We start from the raw sequence: 23176 nt of genomic DNA on the forward strand, positions 1-23176 counted from the left end.
GCATTCAGTATTGCTAAACTAAATGCTGCTTTGATTTCAGACCGTACCCTGGGTTTGGCTGGGTTTTCTATTTTTTTATTTAACAGCAGTTTCCTGTCTGGTTTGGTTTTGTTAACCATCGCTGTCACCGCCTCTCAGCTGGTAGATAAAACAGCTCTTCAACTACTGCGTTTTCCATGCTTTGTCAAAGATCCTTCAAACACTTCAGTATTCAGTGATGGATATTTTATTTTTCCCCAAACACTCTATAGTTTTGTCTTGGACATAAAAGCATGTGCTGCTTCAAAATGGAAGCAAAGATTGGCTCCAAATTCCCTGGCAAAGCTTCTCATACAGGATAAGATCATCTCAGCTTATCTGGTTCAAGCCTGTCTGCACGTAACGTTTTCTTTGGAAGTTCAGCATCATTGTTCTGTGCTTCTTTGTTCTCATTTCTTGCACTTGGAAGTTGTGGCAAAAGAAAAAAAAAAAAAATCAGCTTTTTATTTCTTTTCTCTTCAGCGCCGGTGGGCTGATCACTGCTGATGTGGATAGAAACATTTTTTCCCTCTAATTGTTTGGACTCAGCCTTCAAACTTCTTATCCCGGATTTCCCAAATTTCTTATTCAGATCCCAAACTTCTTATCCCAAGCCACGGCAGTGGCTTGGCCTATAAGAAGCTGCAAAGCATTGCCTGGAGGAACCCATATCTCCCAATCTTCTGAGCCACTACAACTCGGTGGAGTAGGTAAAACCGAGCCCTGCAAAGCACTGTCATTCACTGGGATGCTGCTAAGCTGCAGTAAGATAAGAAGTTCACTTTTAAACATACCATGATTTTGTAGATCAACCCTTCACTCTCTGGAAAGAAGAAGAGGAACCTTGTGTTTTGTGCTGCATTAGGAGAAATGGGGAGCAGGAAGGTTTTTGTCACTAAGTCAAGATAAGCACAATGGAAGATAATCTCTGCTGCGCTCTGCTAACCATCTGACACAACTTCTGTCTCCTTATCCCCCCCTGGGGCAGTAGCAACTCGGTCACTGCCGGAGCGATATCCCAGCTCAGTCTTCTGGCAACACAAATTATCTCGAAGAGCTACCTCTACAAAGCTCAGCTGGTTGTAGAGAGCAATAACATCACAGAATCACAGAATCTTCTAGGTTGGAAGGGACCTCAAAGATCATCTTGTCCAACCGTCAACCTCACTTGGACAAAAAATAGACACCCACACAACAAACAAGAAGAGGTAGAGAGGTAGAGAGATGGGGGTCGGTCTCTTCTCTCAAGTCACAGGCGACAGGACGAGAGGAAATGGCTTCAAGTTGCGCCAGGGGAGGTTCAGGCTGGATATTAGGAAAAAGTTTTTCACCGAAAGGGTTCTCAGCCATTGGAATGGGCTGCCCAGGGAGGTGGTTGAGGCACCATCCCTGGAGGTGTTCAAAAGCCGGGTTGATGTAGTGCTGGGAGGTATGGTTTAGTGATGATCCTCCTTGTTTGTTGTGTGGGTGTCTATTTTTGTCAGTTAGGTTGACGGTTGGACAAGATGATCTTTGAGGTCCCTTCCAACCTAGAAGATTCTGTGATTCTCTGGGGACCTCACCGGTGCCCGGTACAGAGGGACCACCACTGCCTCAGTGCTGTTGGCCACTCCATTTCTCGCTATCCTGGCTGTCCCGCTGCCCTGTCCCTGCCAGCCCGGCCGGGGTCCTTCTTCAGGCCCAGGCCCTGCCCCGACCCTGTGTCACGACCCCGCTACCGGCGGCCTGAGGGGGCTGAAGGCCGCGACCCCTTCCCGCCGCTCAGGGACCCCCGGGGAAACCGCCACATCCCCGCGGCCGGCCTCCAGCCACCACCGGCAGCCGTGGTCCAAGCCCGTCCCGTTGCTGCCCTTCCCGGCGCCGCCGCCATCCCCCGTCCCGGGGGTGTGTAACGGGACCCGGGCTCCCCCTCCAGCCTCCGCGCCGGCCTCCACCGTCCCGGCGTGCCCCGCGCGGCGGCCGCTCTCCCCGCCGTCTCTGTGGGCGGAAGCGGGCGGGCTGTGTTGTGGCGCCGCCGTTGCCGTGAGAGGCCCGGGACCGCGGCGGGTGAGAGATCCCGGGACTGTGGGGGGCTTCTCCTTCTCTTCCTTCTCCCTCCCCTTCTGGGTCCCCCCCGGGGACGGGAGGGTGGCGAGGCGGGGCTGAGCCGTGCCGCCTCCGGGTGTGTGTGTGGTGCTGGAGGGAGTGCGAGGGGAGGGATGGGCCCTGAGGGGGGGAGCTGGGGTCGTGTGAGGGTGTGGGGCCCTCCGGCAGGGGGGGTATGGGGGGATGTGGGGAGGGAGTGAGCAAGGGTGGTGCGTGTGTTGGGGTGGGGATTCTGTCATATGGACGTAGGATTTGGGGGTTCCTTGGGGTGCTTGAGGGTTGTAGTGGGGAGGAGGACTCGAGCAGGGCTTGGGTTGGGATGGGGGTGTCTCGAGGTGAGCTGGGATAACGTGTCGGTCTCTTCTGCCAAGTAACAAGTGATAGGACAAGAGGAAACATCCTCGAGTTGTGCCGGGGGGAGGTTTAGATTTGATATTAGGAAAACGGAGACATCCTTGAGTTGTGCCAGGGGGAGGTTTAGATTTGATATTAGGAAAAATTTCTTCCCTGAAAGGGTTGTCAAGCACTGGAACAGGCTGCCCAGGGAAGTGGTTGAGTCACCATCCCTGGAGATATGTAAAGGTTGTGTAGATGTGGCACTGAAGGACATGGTTTAGTGGTGGACCCGGCAGTGTTTATTTAACGGTCTGACTTGGTGATCTGAAAGGTCTTCTCCAACCTGAATGATTCTACGGGAGGGTTTGGGACATGTGGAATTGAACTAAGACCTGGAGTTTTCTAGGGTGCTTGAGGGGTTTATAAGGAGACTTGTCAGTCCGAAAGAGTACCCTAATGAGGAGGGTGGCTTTTAGGATGTCTGAGTTTATTTCAGAGTGTGGAGAAGGGGTGTTTTTGGGACACAGTGTCTGGGAGAAGAGAGGTAAATAGAAGTTAGGTGAGTGTAATATGGGGAGTGGAACAGGATGGGCATGGGAAGGGTTGTTAATTAGGTGGGCTGATGAAGGTACAGAGGTGAGCCGGTGGGCTCTTAGGAGGCTTCAGGGTACAGGTTGGTGGGGGTGGATAAGGTGGCTGATGTTTCTGAGAGATTTACGTAGTGGGGAGAGCTTCAGAGCCTCCCAGGGTTGTGTCAGCGTGGTTTGGGCAAGGATTAGGAGGACTGTCCATTGAGGCAGAGCGGTTAATGGGGGAGCTGAATGTTGGGGTTTGAATTTTGTGTAATATGCGTTATTTATGGTAATTCATAGGAGTTTGTGTAGACAAGTTTGTGATGGTAAGGGGTTTCTACATGCTTCCTTTTGGGTATAAGAAAAAAAACCCTGTAGGTTATGTAGGAGCCTGTAGGCCCTTGATAGCCACAAATCCTGTTTTCAAAGTTGAGATAGCATCATGCTTTCAAATTGTTTTTGTTCACTGCTAAATCTGAAGAGTGGCTCTGGTTGCGCTGTAGGTCTGTGATCTCAGTAGCTTGGTCAGCACTGCTGGGAGCGTTGAGGGAGAGCAGATGGGAAGAAGTAGAAGGATACAGTTACTGAAATCTTAGAAGGTGAGAAACTTAACAGCATTTCAGATTAGCCTTTTTATATATGTGAGAAGAGGATAAAATCCACCTTGTGATCCTGCAGAGAAGTAGCAACTCTCCCTCATAAACCACGTCTCAATTCCTTTTCTCTTCTTTTTGGTTGAGAATGAAACCAGGCACTTGAGCTGCAGCTCTGTTGAATGTTTTGTGTTTGATTGAGTAAACCTGAATCTATTTTGTAAATTGGCATCCTGCCTTTATCTGTCTGGGACTCCCTCTGAAGCTGACCCACCTGAGGAAAGATGCATTAGGTGCAGTAGTTATGATCTTAACTATCACATGTCCAAAAAACCATCACAGGCTGCTTCAGGAGCCTCCTGGACTGTGCTGATGTCCATTAAAGCTTTCTGCTCTTCTTTCAGTAGGAAGATCAGAACTTGAAAAAATAGGTGGATGTTGTTGGGTTCAAAAGTGTCCCATGTGCCACCTCTGGAAAGAAGGGAGACCTGACTGAATAGGGAGAGAAGACAAACTCTTGAGAGAGATCCTGGTAACAAGACCTTCCTTGTTAGGGTTCTGCCATTCTTAGGAGGAAACTACTGCTTTTGATGGTTAGATACAAGAATTTCTTGAGTAACAGTATTTGTAAAATAATTTCCTCCATGAGCTATGTACTGGTTTTATGAGTAGATTGTTTTCTAAGTACAGAAAATACAGTGCTCCTAATAAGGTAGGAGTTTGTCTAGCATTTGGCGAAGTGTGACACTTGAGAATTGGGTCTAATCTTCTTATTTGAAGGAGCTTGCGTAACAGTGGAGTAAAGTGTAAGAGGGCTGATTAAGGCTGCCTTAATAATCTCTGTGTAGTCCCTGGAGAGAATTGGCCACTACTTAGGGAGCGAAGGATGGAGGAGCTGTGCTTCAGATGATAACTTCTCAGATGCCTGCTGGGGGAATACCCTGAAGAGTCTTGTTTGTTATAAGACTGGTAAATACGTACTGTTTATGTGAGTCTTACACTAAAGAGTTTTCTTCTGAAGTGTTGTTAGGTGCTTCAAAGAATGAAAAAAACCAAGCTTTATTTACTTAAATCATAACTTATAACTTGTTCTTCCGAAACAATGGCTTAAAATATTTCTCAAGGTCTTGCCTGCTTTGTGCCAGTGCAATAGCTGGGCTGTTGTGATGCTATTAATTCTGAATATCGCAAGATTTGATATCTGCTTAATCAAAAGACAAGTGCATTGTCAAAGTTCAGGACCTGAGTGCAAAGGTCTGCCACGTAAAGTCTGTTGCAGATACTTTGGGCTGCTAATCATATGTAAATAGAAAGAGGCTGGAGGAGGAAAGGGTGGGTCGATCTGAAAATAGTAAGATCATAGATTCTCTGGGTTATGTGCACACCTTGACCAGTTGCAGTTAAATTGTGATCCTATGTGTTCGTTTACAGGTGACGTGGCAAAAATGGCTTGCAAATAATTAAACTTTTGAGGGAGGTGGCATGTTAACAGTTATTTGCCACGGGTGCAGAATGCCTTCCAATGAGCCAGTGACAAGAAGCTTGTGAAAAAGGCAAAAGAAAAGCCAAGGCCTCCTTGAGGTGCGGTGCCGGGGTAGGTGGGCTGGGGAATGTGGAAAAGGAGAGGAGAGGGCTCCATGAGGCTGAGTGATGGGTGGTTGGTGACAGGAGTTACATAGAAGACAGGTGAACTAGTTGCATGAATTTATTTTTAGGCTTTGCCTCCTTCCCCGAGGTCGTGTTGGCTCTCACCTCTTAGCATAGCCTGTGCTATGTTTCAACTAAAGCCCCAAATTAAAAACAACAACTGTATATATATTTTTTTTAACTCTTTACGGGCACTGTTCTCAAATCTCACACCTTTTTGCTCTTTTGGGAAGTAGGGTGTTACCTGTGCAAACCTTCCTTTAGACTGTGTAAATGGGAGATCTGTAAGAAGCATAATCAGTGAACACATTTCCAGTTGTTTCACCCTGAGGTTGTTAAGATTTGAGTCACTGTGGGGGATGTAGCTTTCCTTTATACACAATTGCCTTCTTTCACAAAACTGAAAGGCACGTAAAATATCTATCCCATTTGCACTTACAGCAAAACTAAAAATTTACAGGCAGGTAGATTTAAAAAAATATATAAAATCAAGCCTTTTGGAGAAATGCAGCAGCAATAGTCTGGTAGTGTGTCACAGCAGGTGTGTTCTGCAAGGAAGGAGCATTGACTCATTTCTCCAGTGAAGTCTGGCATTTCATCTGGAAGTCTGCCTGGTGGTGACTGATTCCAGATCTTTCACAGGAGAACAGAGAATCCCTCTAGTGGGCAGCTGTTATTTAGGGAAAGCCTTAACGCCCCGAAGCGTGATGGTTTGTATGTCTTGGAAAGTTCTGTACCTTTATATGTGTGTTAGCTGCAGGTGATGTTATCCCTAGTGATAAAAATATATTTATTACTCTTTTTCCAATCTTAAAGCAAAACTAAAAATTTACAGGCAGGTAGATTTAAAAAAATATATAAAATCAAGCCTTTTGGAGAAATGCAGCAGCAATAGTCTGGTAGTGTGTCACAGCAGGTGTGTTCTGCAAGGAAGGAGCATTGACTCATTTCTCCAGTGAAGTCTGGCATTTCATCTGGAAGTCTGCCTGGTGGTGACTGATTCCAGATCTTTCACAGGAGAACAGAGAATCCCTCTAGTGGGCAGCTGTTATTTAGGGAAAGCCTTAACGCCCCGAAGCGTGATGGTTTGTATGTCTTGGAAAGTTCTGTACCTTTATATGTGTGTTAGCTGCAGGTGATGTTATCCCTAGTGATAAAAATATATTTATTACTCTTTTTCCAATCTTAAATTGTTAGTGGCATAGTGAGTTGAATAATTTCATAGTCTGGATACATCTTAGAAAATATCTTCGGTTTCTAAATTGGGTGTCTTTCCCATTTTCCTGGTCATCTTCTGGCTGTTTCTGAAGGGTAAATGGGAATGTTCAGTGCCTCCAAGGTGTTTGTCAAGTGTGGTATTTTGGAATTACACTTCATCAGCATTACCAACCATTGACCATAAAACTGTGCTGCTCTGAGCAACCCTACTTAAAAGTTGACTGTGTTAAAGTTAATATTTTGGAGTTGTCAACTTTCTTTTTAGTTTTCATTTCACCTTTATGTTGAAGTTTAAGCAGCTTTCTGCATTGTTTCTTTCACGGCTCCTAGCACAACACATTGAAGACATGAGATGTTTCAAGTTGACGTGTGATAATCTTGATTATTGTTGAAATTCTTTTTGATGCCTGCTGAAATGAAGTTAGGGAGCATGGCTCCTAGCACAACACACTGAGGACATGAGATGTTTCGAGTTGACGTGTGATAATCTTGATTATTGTTGAAATTCTTTTTGATGCCTGCTGAAATGAAGTTAGGGAGTTTGATTTTACAACTCAACTGACTACTGCAGAAGAACTGTGGGAGGGATGCTTAGTTTGATTTTACAACTCAAATGACTACTGCAGAAGAACTGTGGGAGGGATGGTGAAAAAAATTACCATCTAATTCTTCTTTAATCTCCATTTTAAAAGTTCAAAGTGCCGCTTTTCAAGTGATGTGTGATCTTCTGTAGTTTTAATTTCCTTTTCTAAGGAAACAAGTTCTGTGCAATTATGCTTTCTGACGGTTGTTAGTTGCTTTAACACGCTGGCAAATTGCAACCACTTTTGACAAAGGGATAATTCCTACAAGTTACATAGAAATGATTCCTGTGGAGCAGAGTTGAGACTCTCCCAGTGCTGCTCGTAGAAGAACTCAAGCCTTATTAGATGTTAGAGCAGCTCTCCAAGCAAGAGAGTTTATGATGCCTGAACTAGAAGTGACTTTGCTCTCTTGCCTTCTTAGACAGGAAAAACACTTGATGATGAGACACGTGTTTGAAAGAAACTTTGAGCACCATAATGTGCTGTTGGATACGGGGCTGCTTAAAGCAATTATTCCCTCGGTCAGAAATTTGAGTTCATGGTGTGATTTATTTTTTTTCCCGCTAATGATTCATTTATGTGATTTGCCTGAAGCAGAGTAAATGCCGTTTTTTTTTTTTTTTTTTTCTTTCTTGTGTGTAATAATCACTTAAAGTCTGCTGATTTAGAGCTGCTCTTTTATAGGAAGCTCGGATAACTTAAAAACAGTGATTGGGGCATCAGAAATATTTTGCATATTATTTCATAGTGTCTTTGAATGCGTCTAGAAATTGATGTCTTGGTTAAGAAAAATGTCTGTTTTCCTTTAGCCAAAATTCTTTCTAGGATATGTTTACCCACTGCACGGGAGATCTTACGTGGTGAATATGTCATCAGTGGGTTTTCTAAAATGTTTGTTATGGTTGTCTTTCAGGGGTTATGTGAGCTGCTGCATTAGTCTTCTGACATCTTGCCCTGAATACTCATGGTATGTCTGAAGGACAGATCTCTTGTGTGTTCTGAATGTACCAGGTAAATCCCAATAATAACTTTTCATGGGAGATTGTGACCTGTTAAAGAGTAAGAAGTCAAAAGAGAGCAACTTTTCGTCTATATTTAGTCCTAGCTGATTCTGTATAAAGAGCCTGAGAGGCTGGAGCCTAAAATTTATTTTTGTATTTGCATGTTATACTAGAAAATCAGATAACTGCTACACTAACACAACTGTTTATTGTTGTTTGTATATTCAATGCTTAAAAGGAGCCTAGAGGAGAGCTGGGGAGGGCCTCTTTACCAGGGAGTGGAGTGATAGGATGAGGGGTAACAGTTTTAAACTGAAAGAGGGGAGATTTAGATTAGATGTCAGAAAGTAATTATTTACTGTGAGGGTGGTGAGAGCCTGGCCCAGGTTGCCCAGAGAAGCTGTGGCTGCCTCATCCCTGGAGGGGTTCAAGGCCAGGTTGGAGGGGGCTTTGAGCAACCTGGTCTGGTGGGAGGTGTCCCTGCCCAGGGCAGGGGGTTGGAACTCAATGATCTTTAAGGTCCCTTCCAACTCTAACCATTTTATGATATTTGCAACATTAGTGAAGATGCAGTGTGTCAGTGGGAGTTAGCTCTTGAAGGCTTTTATGGAAAGTGGCTTTATTTGGCATTTCTGATGCTTGAAGTAAAGCAGAAGGAGGGCAAATACTAATATTTTTCAGGTAAATAATTCCCCTATCAAATCCACTGCCTCGCCTTTTTGTTTGAGAGAGGGAAAAAATGGCCATAGCTGTGACCTTTGAGAGCAGTCTGATTGCCTCCCAGTGACGCTGGTGTTACAAGGCAGTGGTGAATCAGCTCTTACCCTGACTTATTTCTGGCTAGCATATTAGATTGTACGTAGCTAATATCACAGCCATTAACAATTAACCTAATTTAATTTTTCATTTTCAGGTTGTCCTCATGAGTACTCCAGTGGAGAATGTCCATGATCTTCTTTGCCTGTGTGGTGCGGGTGAGGGATGGGCTTCCCCTCTCAGCCTCCACAGATTTTCATTTCAACCGGGACTTTCTGGAATGCAGAAAGAGATTGAAGGCATTATCCTCAATTCTGGCACAGTATCCAAGTCGAGGCACAGCAAAAGGACGTGACCTTAGCATTCAGTAAGTCCCTGCTTTTGTTTTTTTTTTTTTTTTTTTACTTTAATTTTTGAGATGGTTGTCCTGGGGATTGGTTGAACTTTAAGTTTGTTTGTTTTTTACTTTAATTTTTGAAATGGTTGTCCTGGGGATTGGTTGAACTTTAAGGATTGGGTATATTCTCTAGTGCCTTACTCCAATCTGAAATCCTACCCTGCGTTTCTGGATTGTAACACAGAATCATAGAATGGTTTGGGTTGGAAGGGACCTTAAAGATCATTGAGTTCCAACCCCCCTGCCCTGGGCAAGGGCACTTCTCACCAGAACAGGCTGCTCAAAGCCCCATCCAGCCTGGTCTTGAACATCTCCAGGGATGGGGCTTTCACAACTTCTCTGGGCAACCTGTTCCAGTGTCTCACCACCCTCACAGTAAAGAATTTCTTCATAATATCTAATCTAAATCTCCCCTCTTTCAGTTTAAAACCATTACCCCTCATCCTATCGCTCCATTCCCTGATACAGAGTCCCTCCCCATCTCTCCTGTAGGCCCCCTTCAGGTACTGAAGGGCTGCCATAAGGTCTCCTTTCTCTCCTCTGTAATTAACCTTTGAGAAGTATTTTGAAACCTTATTTCCCAGCACCAGAGCCACAGAGCTTCTGCTCAGTTTACTAAGACTTCTTGTTACTCACAATTAGCAACTGGATTATCTTCTACAAATACCATCTAAATGACATTCCAGTGCCTAGGAATTGCTTAGTTTAGTCTAAACCCCAAAACCCCTTTTCTTCAGTGACTGTCAGGCCTTGCTGATGCCTTCTCTCGGGCCCCTACGCTTCTGACTGTGGGTGGCACAGAACTGCCCTGACTCATCCTGCCCACTGCCCTCTCTGTTTCCTGCATCACAGGGGGGTTCAAGTCTCTACAAGCTCTGGTTGATGGGTGTGTCTTTCAGAGGCCTGGAGCAATTATCAGTATGGAGAAATTATAAATTTGTGCCTTTATTTATTGGAGAAGGGTCTCCTGGTCTTTATTTTAAGAAATCAATGTTTCATTCAGAGAGGAGAATTTTCATTTATTATTGATTTTAATTTAGCTCTAAAAATGAGTTTTAGCTTTTGATTGCATTTCTGGTTAGCAAATATAAAGAAACTTTCACGTGACCCTGAGCTAAAAACCAAGTATCGCTTTTTTGGGGGGGAGTGATTGGAGAAAGAAGATACATGAATTGACACACTGAATCAGTTGGAAAAGCAGAGATTAGCGTTTTAATTCCTTTTCCCTCAAAGTGAACTCGTGCCCTTTAATGCTACCGTGTTCTGCTGCTTTTAATCTTCTGTAGTCTCTGCAGAAGTAGCTGTGCATCTGGCTCCGAAACGAGAAGAGGGCAGACAGAGCCATGGCAAAAAGGCTATCAATTATTGACAACTGGGAAAGGTAGTTTTACACAGACTTGGTGTTGATCCTCAGCTCCGAGCGGGGGGTGAGAGGAATTTAGGGAAAGTATCCAGTGTAACTAGGCTGTAAGGGAGCTAATCAAAACCATAAATCCCAAGTAATGTGATAAAATAAGAGCCGGAAATATTTCTGCATGGGGGGTGAAATATATAAATAGTAGACAATGAATAAATTAAAAATGTGATAAAATAGGAGCCGGAAATATTTCTGCATGGGGGGTGAAATATATAAATAGTAGAAAAGAGAAAATACAGAGAGGAATTGTTCATCTTCAAAACTTTGGGTTGGTACTGAAATCTTGCTAACAAATGGCTGACCCATATGGGAAGATTTCCTCAGTCTGCTTTCAGGGATAATTACAAAGCTGTAATTATGGTGGGAATTGTGGAAGTTTAGCTGTCTGTGTTATGAGTGTTGACTCCTGAACTGGGTGCCCTGACTCCTGTTTCATCCTTTTCATCTTATTTCATCCTTTTCACCTACATTTTGGTGAGGTGAATCCCCTGTTAAGGTTCCTAGAAGGTTTTTGCACCATCTGTAAATGGAAACTTCTGCAGAAATATGGCTCCGGCGTTAGAGGAGGAGTTTTTGTCATGCTCTTTCTGATACAAATTAATCTTTATTTGTTAGAGATGCTCTAACAGTAACAGTGTTTGAATATCTTGGTTTGTGCAAGTTAACGAATCTCTTAATATGTTATATTGATGTATCAAATATGTTAATATGAAGGCGAGTGAGGCTTCTGCCATCTTGTTTCTTATTGACATGATTTAAAACTAGCCTGGAAAAAGAATGCCCTTATTTTTTACCAACGTAGCAATTTAATAAAATCTCTATTGTGATCTTTAGTATGCCGAGGCACGCTCGGTGAGTTAAAGATAAGCGTTAGGGCTGCAAACTATACATTTTATTGCAGCCTGCTCTTTCAGCACGGGCTGTGCATCTTGTTTTTCACAGAAAGCACGGTTCTGCCTCTTCTATTTCCTAATATTACCTTTTTTTTCTTTTTTTCCCTTATTTCAGTTTCCTTTCTTCCGGGGATATAGCCTGCATGGCGATCTGTTCCAGCACTTACTCAACCATCATGGCGTTTTGCTTCCTGGAAGAGCTTCAGTGGGAATTTGCTGCTTCCTACGACACAACGAGCATTGGTTTAGCTTCCAGACCGTATGCTTTTCTTGAATTTGGTTTGTAATTTTATTTTATACTAGTAAGAATTCTTTGCTACCTTGATGATGTTAAACATTGTCTCCTGGCCAAAGCCTGATCGTAAAAATGCATCTGTTTGTGTGCCTTCGCGTGCAGGTGTAGGAGGAGGGGGAGATGTTGTAACTGCATTAAACAGTCAGATTATTGGTTTTGCAGTTCCTGACAGCCCCTGTAATAGATGAACAAAATGCTGTGGTGATTAATAAACAAACAGAAAAGAAAAAGAAACCCACGTCTCAAACATTTTCTATCTTGATTTAAAAAAATTTGACAAGAGGAGGCAGATGGGTACAGGAAAGAAGGAAGACAGAATATATTATTATGGGCAGCTTTACCTCTGGCATGATTTACATTCATATAATACTTCATAAGGATACCTGGTGTTTCTTTTCTAACCTGATATAAATGCTTTTTTTGCCCAGTAGCAGCTGCTTTACTGAACCTCACACCTTTGAAAACCACAATTCCCTTGCAGTGAGAAACTCGCTTCTGGGAAAGGATAAGATATTGCAGTGAGTTAGCACATTTCTATCAGATTTTGGTAATAGTGTGAAGCTCATGCTTAAAAAACGAGAAATCCACATATTAGCATATATAAAGCATATTATACAGCCATGCTGTATTTTGGGTGGATTCCCTGAGGGCACTTTCCAGGTATGATGTAATTTTATGCTGAGATCCAAATTACTCCTTTTTTATTTTAAACTTAAATAGGAATTTGGGAATTTTAATCCTCTTTTAATTGCATAAGGCTGTTGGCTTTTTAATATTTTTTTTTCATTTTTAGTATCATATTGTGTGTTTTTTACTGACTCTGCTTAATGTTGCTCTGTGGGTGTTTAGGTTTTTTATTTTTTTTCCCCGTGTTTGGATCCAAGGTGCATTTGATGCATAAGATCTTGGCCTTTTGCCTAATAGTTACACATAATTGTAGCAGGCTGTCTTAAGGTAAAATACAGGATTTTTCAGTAAGGATTACTTATGGCACAGTGTGTCCTTGCACAGCAAGTCCTCCTGTGTGCTCTCAAAACTCAGGCTTAAGCTATTACATATGTATCATATCCAGTAGCAGCTGACCTCTGTCAGTCTTCTAGCATAACAATATCTTAAAGATATGGATTTTTCTTATAGGATATCTTAGCAACATAAATGTTTCTGCATTTTATTTCCCTAAGCATTTGAAATAGCTTGAATTTTCCAATATCTTTGCACAATTAAATAGGACGTAGCAGTATCTACGATGAGGTACTTCAGCTCTGGAGGTGTGAGAAACAACATTTTCTACTTACTCTCAGTGCAGCTCCTGTCAGACCAGCAGCCACATTCGTGGAAAGGGATTTGCTTGCAAATGGGATTAAATTTAAAGTGTGAGAGATAAAGCAAGGTGATCTGTACGTAGATGCGTGGCTTGGACATTGGTGCAGTCACTATGGAATTGCCTCTGCCAGAGTCGCTTCATGACTCAAATATAGGTTAAATTAATTTCTCTCTGTGCTGGAGAAAACCTAATCCTTGACATTGTTAAAGCACAACGTGGAATTGCTTCTCATGGTGGTACATGGGTACATGGGTAGCTTAAGATACGTGTCACATCCACCCTGGAACATGAAAGCTTGTTTTCAGTCCACTGGAAGGCAGGATGTTGAGATTTAAAGGACTCAGAAGGGAGTGGGTGTGATATAAAATACCCAGGAGAGGTTATTTTGTTGCCTAACCAGTGGTGGAATTTTATACCTGAAACTAATAAGAAAAAAAATGAAGGGAGAAATTAAAAACAGTCAAAAAAGCATGCTATAATTTGATTAATATTTGCCTAAAGCACTTAACTTGCAGAGCTAATTGAAGCATGTTTTCATATTGTTTCAGATAATGTTATTCAGAAAGTGAAACACCATTTTAACCGGGCGAGTCGCTCTCAAATGAAGGCCAACTGGGAGAAGGTTGAGGAGGAGCTGAAGTTCCAGCCTCCAGTTCAGCTGAAACTGGAGGACACGGAGCTGATGAACGGGATGACGAACGGTGGCCCTGCTGGTGTTCATGTGGAGGTTGGTAAGTTACTACTACACCCAGGTGACAGCAGACTTCCTGGACCTAACACAGAAAAACGTGTGACAGCAGTCATTCCTGAAATATATATATACTGGAAAATATATATATATAATCTGTATGAAACCCAAGGAAATAAAACCTGCCTTTCTATCATAGTAAACAACATATGGTCTTTAGATTATAGCAGGTCTGCATCAGAGCCTTTAAGGACTCTTGGTGGTGTCCTTTTTTCCCCACCATAGATCAGCAGCTCCATATGGACAGTTGATTTTAACTGGACTTGGCATTTTCCATGTTCAGTTAATTCTCCTGCTTTTGAAGTAGTTGTTTGGTAGATTTTGTATGACAAAAGAAGCTCCGCTAATTCATTGCTTGTTGCAGACTCTAATGGGAGAGACATAATTACAGTCTCAATGAGTTGCTTCAGCCTTGAAGAAAGAAAAGATGAGAAAAACATGAGCTGAGGGTAAAACTCATTCCCAGACTGTCCATCTTGGGTTGTTCTTCCCTCTTTGCTTTCTCCTTTCTCCTTGTTCTTTAAAATTGAATGCATTTGACTGAAATTCTGAAAGAGGCTATGTTTATCTGTATAAACAACCTATAGAGGCTTGACAGGAGATCTTTTTGTAATGTATACTGTCATTTTGCCTGCTGCTAGAAGTACTAACCCCTACTTACTTATTGTAAAATTGGCATCTTCTTATTTGTGTTTCAGTTGCATAGTCAAAGGTCCTGCCTGCTTCCTCTACGAGATGAAATGATTTTAATCCTATTACCACGGCTGTTTAAATGCAGCTGCAGTGCCATAAGCTTGTATTTCCTCTTTTTTTGTTGTCCTTGGCTTATGAAACACTAATAAAATTAAGTCCCAATTGCTCAGTCTTATTGTCTCTGATGGATGAGCTGGAATCTAATGTGACGTAGGTATTTTAAGTTCAAATATAGAGGGGCAGTGGCCAGGAGGAAGAAAAAAATAGAATTGAGAACATTTTGTTTGCCAGTCAGGTTTGTGAGTGCTCCTCAGAACTGTGCTTGAAGGTTAAATATTTTCATAATGTGACAGGGATTAGAAATTTTTTTGCACTTGTGTGAACAGTTTCAGTGCCAGTAAACATTTGCAAGCTGGTTTGTGTCCCCAGATCAGAAATGCATTTTCAGTTTCCCCTTATTGTTAATTGCTTTCTTTCACTTTCCATCTGGCTTCGTATTTCTGGCTGTTCTCTCTGATCTAACCCAAATACTCTTACAGATTGTTCTGCCTTTATTTTAAGGATGGTGTTTATGATCATCTGTTTCCCTCGGCTGGAGTCAGCTTTCCTGGCTTATGTCTCTCTCTGCTCATCATTACCTACTGGCTGAATCTAAGTTTAGCTGTGTGGATAAGTGTTTGTTCCCAAATTAATGTTACTGATACTGTGGCTGAGGCCTCTTGAGCATGCGTTGAAATGTTATCGTTGCAGGAGAGCAGAATTTAATTGCTTCTACATTTTAGAGTGAAGATAGATCAATCAATCAGTGGATAGATCAAAGCATGGGTCTCCTTACATGGTGGTAGCTGGTCCCTGTCTTCTTTTGAGCTGGTGTGATCACATCCCCTGGCTCTTCATCTTGGTGTGAGAGGAGAAGGCGTCTGAAAAGTCAGAACAGTTTTGTCCTTGTTAGTATGTATAGGAACAAGAGCCTTTCTTTATTTTTGTTCTGTCTTGTATTTGTTCCTTCCTTCGTTAACTAAACCCAGTTCTTGCTGGAGAGACTCTAGCATTGTATCCTTGACCAACATCTACACAACCTCAGCTCGTGTTGCAAAAGCCTCACCTTGTGCCTCGCTACGGGCACAGCCGATAACGCTCCGGAGGACGGTGGGGTGTGTGTGGAGAAGAAATGTGAAGTGTAAGGAGCTTTCTGTGAACAGGGGGAATTTTCACATCAGAACTAGCTCTCTGAAGTAGAAGAACAACTTGTGCTCTTCGGCTAGTAAGCGTGCTGTTAAATTATGCAGCAATGTGCTCCCCTTGATGAATGTTCTTCATCTTTTGTAGGCACGCAGGGAGTCCTTCACAGAGTCCTTTTAAAGGTGGTTTTTGAAGATGTCACACGTCTCTGCCTTTTTGTGTGCTTGGATTTTATTTTAAAATGTTGGAATCTGGTTTTATTTTTCACCCCTTGTGCTGGCTTTATCCGGAGCTTTGAGTATGTGACTCATTGTCAAACCCTTGTTGTGCTTTGCCTTGAAGAGACAGAATGGATTGTGGTACAGGCATTCATGTCAGTCTCCTCTTAAATACCCACAGGCCTTGCTTCACAAAATCTTTTATAAGCAGAAATTTCAATTTTTTCGTTGCGTGAGGGTGTTTTCACAGAATTGTTCTGTACCTGTTCAGACCTGGAGATGCGTTTGTCCTGGGTGCTGGATGATCCACAGCACCCAGAATATCTTCTGGATGGTTCTTGTGCTCTGAAGCGCACAGCTTTCCTACTTGAAGAGTCAGATCAGTTTGAATCCTAATTAGCATTTAATTGTGTTTGTGCCAAGTTGTGCTGTCTTGAACTAAGAGTGCTTGTACTCTCTTGTTCCCTTATTTAATGTATTGAGAAGTTCTAGTATGAAACTCTGTTTATAGAAATAGGATTGAATTCACACTAGAAAGTGTAATATTTTTTTTCCTGGCAGTGCCCATCTGACTTGTTCTGTGTGTTTTCAGTTTGGGAGTTAAACCTCAGAATGATATAGCAGAAATAAAGCTCCACAGCAAACAATTTAAAGCTCAGTCTTCACAAACCATGAACCCTGAGCAATTGGATATTGTTATCTCCCCTGCATCTCTGATAGCAATTCTTTTTATCCTGCTGGATGAAAAAAAAAATGTAACTTTTACATAGTACTCCGTGCCTGCAGAAACAATATATTGAGACTTGCATCCTTCTTCCCTGGGGATTGAAAATTCTTGCTATGTATAGTTTGCAAGATCCTGTGCAATGAATGACACTTGTGCTTGATAATTTTTCTTTGTTTGGGAGACACCGTGTGCCTCTGAAGGAAAGCTTAGAAACTGAGCAAGAAGAAACAGTAGACTCTATTAGAAAAACTTCCATGAGGGAGATACATAGCTGAACATTATTTAATTTATCAAAAATAATAGGATGCTGAATACTTAAGGCAGTGAAAGAATGAACATGGTGGTACAGCTTCTGCTCAGTGCTCTGTTTGGACCTTAAATTTCCCTGCATAGCAAAAAAGCAAAATTGCTTTTGAATGATAGAGCTACTTGTACCATTTATTTACATGAACATGTGTATGACAATAATATACAGTAATGGCTAGATAATGTGACATATATCAAATGGAATTAATACAGTTCCTTTTGCAGCCACTTTGGAGAGGAAATTAGGGATGTATGAATGCATGCCAGACAAATGAATTCCATAGGCATTTATAAAAGATACTTTATATCCCTCTATTAATTTGGCACCAAACTTTTTTTACATCCATCTATCAAAATCTCTCTTGGAGGAGAAGACGCAAGTGTTTTCTATATTAACCCATGCAGTGCTGCAGTATTTAAGCTGCTACAGTGCTTCATCTCTCACTGAAACAAAGGCAGGGGTGATGCGTGTCCAGAGATTTACTGTGTCCAGCTTTGAGGTCCCCAACATCAGAAGGACATGGAGCTGTTGGAGCAGGTCCAGAGGAGGCCACGGAGATGATGGGAGGGCTGGAGCCCCTCTGCTGGGATGACGGGCTGAGAGAGTTGGGGACGTTCAGCCTGGAGGAGAGAAGGCTCCAAGGAGACCTCCAAGCCCCTTCCAGTCCCTGAAGGGGCTCCAGGAAAGCTGGGGAGGGACTCTGGATCAGATAGTGGAGCAATAGGGCGATGGGTAATGGTTTTAAACTGAAAGAGGGGAGATTTAGATGAGATATTAGGAAGAAATTCTTTGCTGTGAGGGTGGTGAGAGCCTGGCCCAGGTTGCCCAGAGAAGCTGTGGCTGCCCCGTCCCTGGAGGGGTTCAAGGCCAGGCTGGATGGGGCTTGGAGCAACCTGGTCTGGTGGGAGGTGTCCCTGCCCATGGCAGGGGGTTGGAACTGGATGATCTTTAAGGTCCCTTCCAACTCTAACCCTTCTATGATTCCATGTCTGCTGTGTCCCTTAGTTTACCTACAGTAGTCAGGAGCTGGCTCCATCTGCACAGGAGGCAGAAGATCCTGAGAGCTGGGGAAACTTCTTGAGGGCCATTCATTCTCTCTTGTATCTTATGGATGTTGGTGCAGGGGAGGATCTGGATTTGGTATCTGAGCTGCAAATTAACCTTCTTATTGACAATGTTCTACTTGTGGTGATCCAAGGGCAGGGATGAAATGTAGGTGAGTATCTAGGTGTGGTATCTGTTGTTGGGCTGGCTGATACAGCTAGGGGAAAAAAATAGGTGAGCTTTTGGACAACCAAAACCCTGAAAGGCAGATTCCAAAGTTACATAAGCTTTTATTGTAATTGCTTTGACCTTAATTGGGTGTGTATCAATTAGATCATGATGAAGAAATGGTATTTGGTGGTGTGGGTGTTAAGTAGTAGTAGTGGAGAAGGCAAGAAAGGAAGGAGGCAAGTAATTCGCTACCTGTGAGACATGGGCAGGTTGGGAGAAAGGGAATTGTAGTGCACTGTAAAATGTGGCTCCAAGTCCAAAAACTAGTGTTCAGTTTATTTCCTAGGCCTCAGTTTTGACCATGTTTTGTCAATCTGAGAGACCCAGAGGTAAGAACAGCAGTTCTGTGACAGGCGTCTCCCCACTGTGACTGGGTGGTGCCATCTTGACAACTCCTACAACAGCAGAGCAAAGTCCTTGGCTCTCCAGGTGTATTTTGGAACTGCTTGATTAGGACACCAAATGCTGTATGGAAACTATGCAGGTGGGACTAAACTGCTGTATACCTGACTGAACCCTCAAATGTCACTGGGAAGAAATATGGAATTACTAATTAAGGAAGAGATCAATTGTTGTCTTGCTTTTACGGGCGTCAGAAATGTAAGCTCTTTCTCAGACTGTTGGGTTCTTGAAACCCCTCACTTTTCTACTGACCTGTGGAGAGCATTAAGTGTGTCAATCTGCTGTAATGAATAGCTGAAAAATACCTGTATGCACCATAAAAGAAGACATGAACACCAAATAGCTCAAGAAAAAATTCTGTTGCTTAATCTGTTTAAAAAAAGTACGCTGGAGCGCTTGCTGATTTCTAGATGTCTGAAGAACTGAACAGTTCTTCTGTAATGCAACCCAAAAAAAGTTTTTTCTATTCATAATTGGTCTTCTCTGGAGCAAGCATGAAAGGTTTTGAAAACGTTTAAAACCCACATAAGCTGATTTGAGTCATTTTAAGTTAAAAAGATTCAGAGGAATAGCGCTAACTTTCACTCATGTCTTCCTTTTTTTTTTTTTTTCTTCTTTTATTTTTTTTAAGTCCCTACGTACAGAATGCAGCCTGTGACTCCCCTGGGGATTCTGTCACTTGTTCTGAACATCATGTGTGGAGCTTTGAATCTCATTCGAGGAGTTCACCTGGCAGAGCATTCATTTCAGGTAACCCTGATTGAATTGAAACCTGTAAATGAGTGGAAGAGAGAGAGCTATTTGGGTAACCAGATTAAGGGTGGCTGTTCTGCTTCTCAGTAGAGCATACATCATTCCACAAGAAGGGTTTTGTTTGTCCAGGGAATGTACAGTTGATTTCTCACCTGCTAGACCTCATGGGTTTTGTTATATATTGTAGCACATTGTGTTTTATTCTTTTCTAGGGAGATTAAAATTTGGAGAAATATTTCAGTCTTGCCAGGCTGACTGGATTATTTTTTTTCCCATTCTTGTATTTTGTTCCAGATGCTTTTGTGTAATTTTTTTTTTTAAACAAATGTGAAAATGTAAACAACTTTTAAAAAAGGAAAATAAAAAGAAGGCTCCTGATTGTATGGTGGCACAGTTTTATTTAGCTGTCACATCCCCCTCAATTCTTGGTATTTTGTTCAATGATATTGATCTTGCTGTTTAACGGTGTTACAGTCAATCAGCATAAACTAGGATGAGAGGTACTTGATAAAATAGAGTGTTCTAAAATATCAAGTAGTACTTGCTAAAAACGGTAGCTGATGTAGTTGTTTCTCACTTCTTTTAATCCAAACAGGAGGACCATGAAGGAATTGGAAATGTCATAGCTTTTTTACTACCTTTTCTAGCCTGTGTTTTTCAGGTATGTTAACAGTAAATAAAATGCTTTCTGATTGTTTTTATATTGTATTGTACAAGACAAAATAATTTTCAACTCAGCAGAGGAACAGTGTGGTGTTCAGTTTCCTACTGAAGTGATTCCACTGAGGTATTCCAGTGAAGGGCCACAAATACAGTTAAAGGCACAGTTTGACCCTTGACAAATTGCAGTTACAAGCTTTTTCAGTGCTTTTATGTAACGTGCCAAATGGGATAAATCAGCTGCTCGCCCCAAAATGGTTTGTTTTCCCAAAGGGACAGACTCAGTGTCTTTCTGACAATGGCTTTTGATGGGCTTTTGTAGCTTAACTACCTTGAAAGACTAAGCAACATCATTGAAAATGTTCTAATTTGTGTTTAAAGTTACTTTTAATTCTTGACAAATGTGGTTCCTGACTTGGATTTCTAATGGATTATTTTCTCTGACCTCCTTATGCAGAAGAGTTTGAATGAGAAAAATATTGTATGCCCCAAGTGGGTTCTTCTTGAAGGTTCCTTAGGTGCCTTTAAAACAGTGGTCCACAACTTGAGGGCAGTATTTTGTTTGCAAAATCATCAATTTTTAGGCTGTCATCACAGGAAGCTGCTGTAGGTGGGTCAGTAGTTGATGGAAGGAATAATATAAGGCCTTCATTGTATTAATTGCTTAGTACTATTGCATTTTGCTAATGGTTTGGGGACTGCTATGTCTGAAGACATCTATTTATCTGTGATATTTCAACCTATCTATTTATTGTATCATAATAGATAAAATGTAGTGTCTTTCAGCCTTCTTACACCTCTGCTTAGGACAGAGCTTTAAGAGGGAGATACTCATTTGGATGTGAATACTTGGTGCAAGTCATTCTTCCCAAAGAAAGGCTCCAACCTGGTTTTTTTCCAGTTGGTACCTGAAGCCAGAGAAGCTAAATAAAGAAGAGGTCTCTCTTACCGTTCTGATCTAAAGCAGTCATCTTCACAAAATGCCTGTGCATAAATTGAGCTCGAATGTGAAGAGCTTTCTATGTGCTGATCTCTACTTGTGTCATCAGCACAGTTGGAAACTGTGACCTTAAGTGAGACAGCATGATCTGTTACCGCCGAAGTTAAAAAAGTAACTCTTCTGCCAGCACTTTAGTGAGTTTTTTAGTTTTCTCCTGTGAGGGCTGTTGCTCTTCACACATGCTTAGCAAATGGGTTCCACCTGTTCTTGAATTTAAAAGGAAAAAGAGCCCTAAACCCCAGAAATGACGTTCTTTCCACCTAGTGTAGAGAATAAAATCCTTTAGTTATGGCAGGAACAAATAGCACAGGAGCAGATTTGGATTTGCCCTTTTCCTGCTTTGAGCTTCATGGTGACCACCATCATGGTAGGCACATCCAAGTGACGTGGATGTTCCACCTCCCACCTATGTCCTTTGTCTTTGTGTCCATGATATAATGCTAACACTTGTCTCTCTCTGCTCCTTTCCTAGTGTTACTTGTACCTCTTCTACAGCTCGGCGAGGAAGGTGAAGACGTTTGTGCTCTTTGTCTCTGTCTGTTTCTGCAACGTTTACTTGTACGGGTTGCGGAACCTCTGGCAAATCGCCTTTCACATAGGAGTGGCATCTCTTTCTTCTTATCAGATACTCACAAGGCAACTGCTGGAGAAACAGCCTGACTGCGGAGTATGAAAAAGACTTGGGGTTTGCTACTCTTATTTTTACAACTGGTTTTGTTTTGTTTTTTTTTTGTATTAAACTGGCCAAAAATAGTTTGGAATATTTTTAAAGATTCGCGACAATTGGTTGTTGCAAGGAGGATTGTTTCAAAGCAGCTTGAAATAAAGTAGGAAACTGTAATGGTGTCAAACACACGGCGAGGGATGTGGCTGTATTTAACATGGTGTGTGGTAATTTGTGCATGGGAGATCTTGTCTGGTGTCCTCAACCAGGAGGAGGTTCTCCTTACTGTAAACAGGCTTTTACTCCTTGACTAATAGCATCCAGACAGCATTTTGCCATTTGTCTTACTGGCTTTGTAACAGTTTGGCAGGTCGATGTCTTGCCCGGCCAGTGCTTCCAAAAATATTAAAATTGTAGAGTAAAATGAAGAGAAAGTGGTGGGTAACATTTTTGTCTCTAGAATTTGTTGAGTGTTAAGATTCTTGGTAAATGTAAATAAAGGGGTTTGCCATCATTAGATGAGTTCAGTATCAGTGGGAAAAAAATGTTAGGAGGAGCTTCAGGGTAATTTGTCCGGGTTTTGAAGGAAAGGAAAAAGCTGTGGCTCTGTTAAAAAACATAAAGGCTATAAATATCTCCTGGCTAAACAGCGCATTGTAGTTAAGTATGTGCTCATTGGTTAATTGCAAATATGCTTGGGGCAGCATAAAATAAACCAAGTGAATATAAGTGATCTTTCAGCTCAAGTGGCCTTTATTTCCTTGGTTAAGGTCACTCTTGGTATAAAGGTAATTCCATGTTGGCTTGGTCTGTACGGATAATAAATCTTTCAAGCCTCCTTATGACAGGCCACTGACTCCTTCACCTTTTTTTTTTTAAAAAAAAAAGTAGCTGGTGAGTAGAAAGCCATTTCCAGTAATGGAAAGCAAGAGCAGGTTCTCTTTATTCTATAAAACACCTTTAGTTAATGGCGTTGAGTTCTTACACTAAGATGAATTTATGAGTGTGCACTTTTGAATGTAGTACTTAAGAGCAGAAATTCTTGACCTCTGCTGCACTGGGTGTTCTTGTGTGTGATGTACTGAGGTGCATGTGGGCATTTTAGAACATACATGAATAATTTAGGCTGGCTGTTTTAAAAAAGAAAAAAAAAACCAAGCATAGCATTTTGATGCAGCTGCCCTTGAAAGGTTGTAGAGATTCAAACAGAGAAGATGTAGAGAACTCCAGGTGTGTTACTGTGGAAATACGGTCCTAGATTTTCTTCTAATTTTTTTTTTTTCTTAGGAAACTGTTTTTTGGTCTCCCCATTTCTTCCCCCCGACGTCCCTCACCAAAGATGGCTTTTCCTCTCCCAAGTCTCTCCCTCTAGTGGTTGCAAAGTGATTAATATGATGCAGAGCTGTTTAAC

At 42.1% G+C, this 23176-nt stretch overlaps 1 protein-coding gene across 2 annotated transcripts; it reads left to right on the top strand.

The window, feature by feature from the left end:
• The first annotated feature begins 1977 nt into the window (after window positions 1-1977).
• Window positions 1978-22607, top strand: SEC22C (SEC22 homolog C, vesicle trafficking protein). Of its 2 annotated transcripts, none has more exons than XM_014945149.1 (8): window positions 1978-2064; window positions 7967-8064; window positions 8968-9177; window positions 11633-11796; window positions 13685-13867; window positions 19320-19438; window positions 20037-20102; window positions 21574-22607. In XM_014945149.1, the coding sequence occupies exons 3-8, from the start codon at window positions 8996-8998 to the stop codon at window positions 21772-21774; spliced, it is 915 nt and encodes a 304-aa protein (XP_014800635.1). In that variant the 5' UTR covers window positions 1978-2064; window positions 7967-8064; window positions 8968-8995; the 3' UTR covers window positions 21775-22607. The 2 variants fall into 2 exon arrangements, with proteins under 2 accessions (XP_014800635.1, XP_014800636.1); XM_014945150.1 differs by having other exon boundaries at window positions 2005-2064; window positions 7967-8020.
• The last annotated feature ends 569 nt before the right edge of the window (window positions 22608-23176 follow it).

This window comes from Calidris pugnax, unplaced genomic scaffold (genome assembly GCF_001431845.1).
Source record: "Calidris pugnax isolate Ruff unplaced genomic scaffold, ASM143184v1 scaffold54, whole genome shotgun sequence".
NCBI classification, from domain to species: Eukaryota; Metazoa; Chordata; class Aves; order Charadriiformes; family Scolopacidae; genus Calidris; species Calidris pugnax.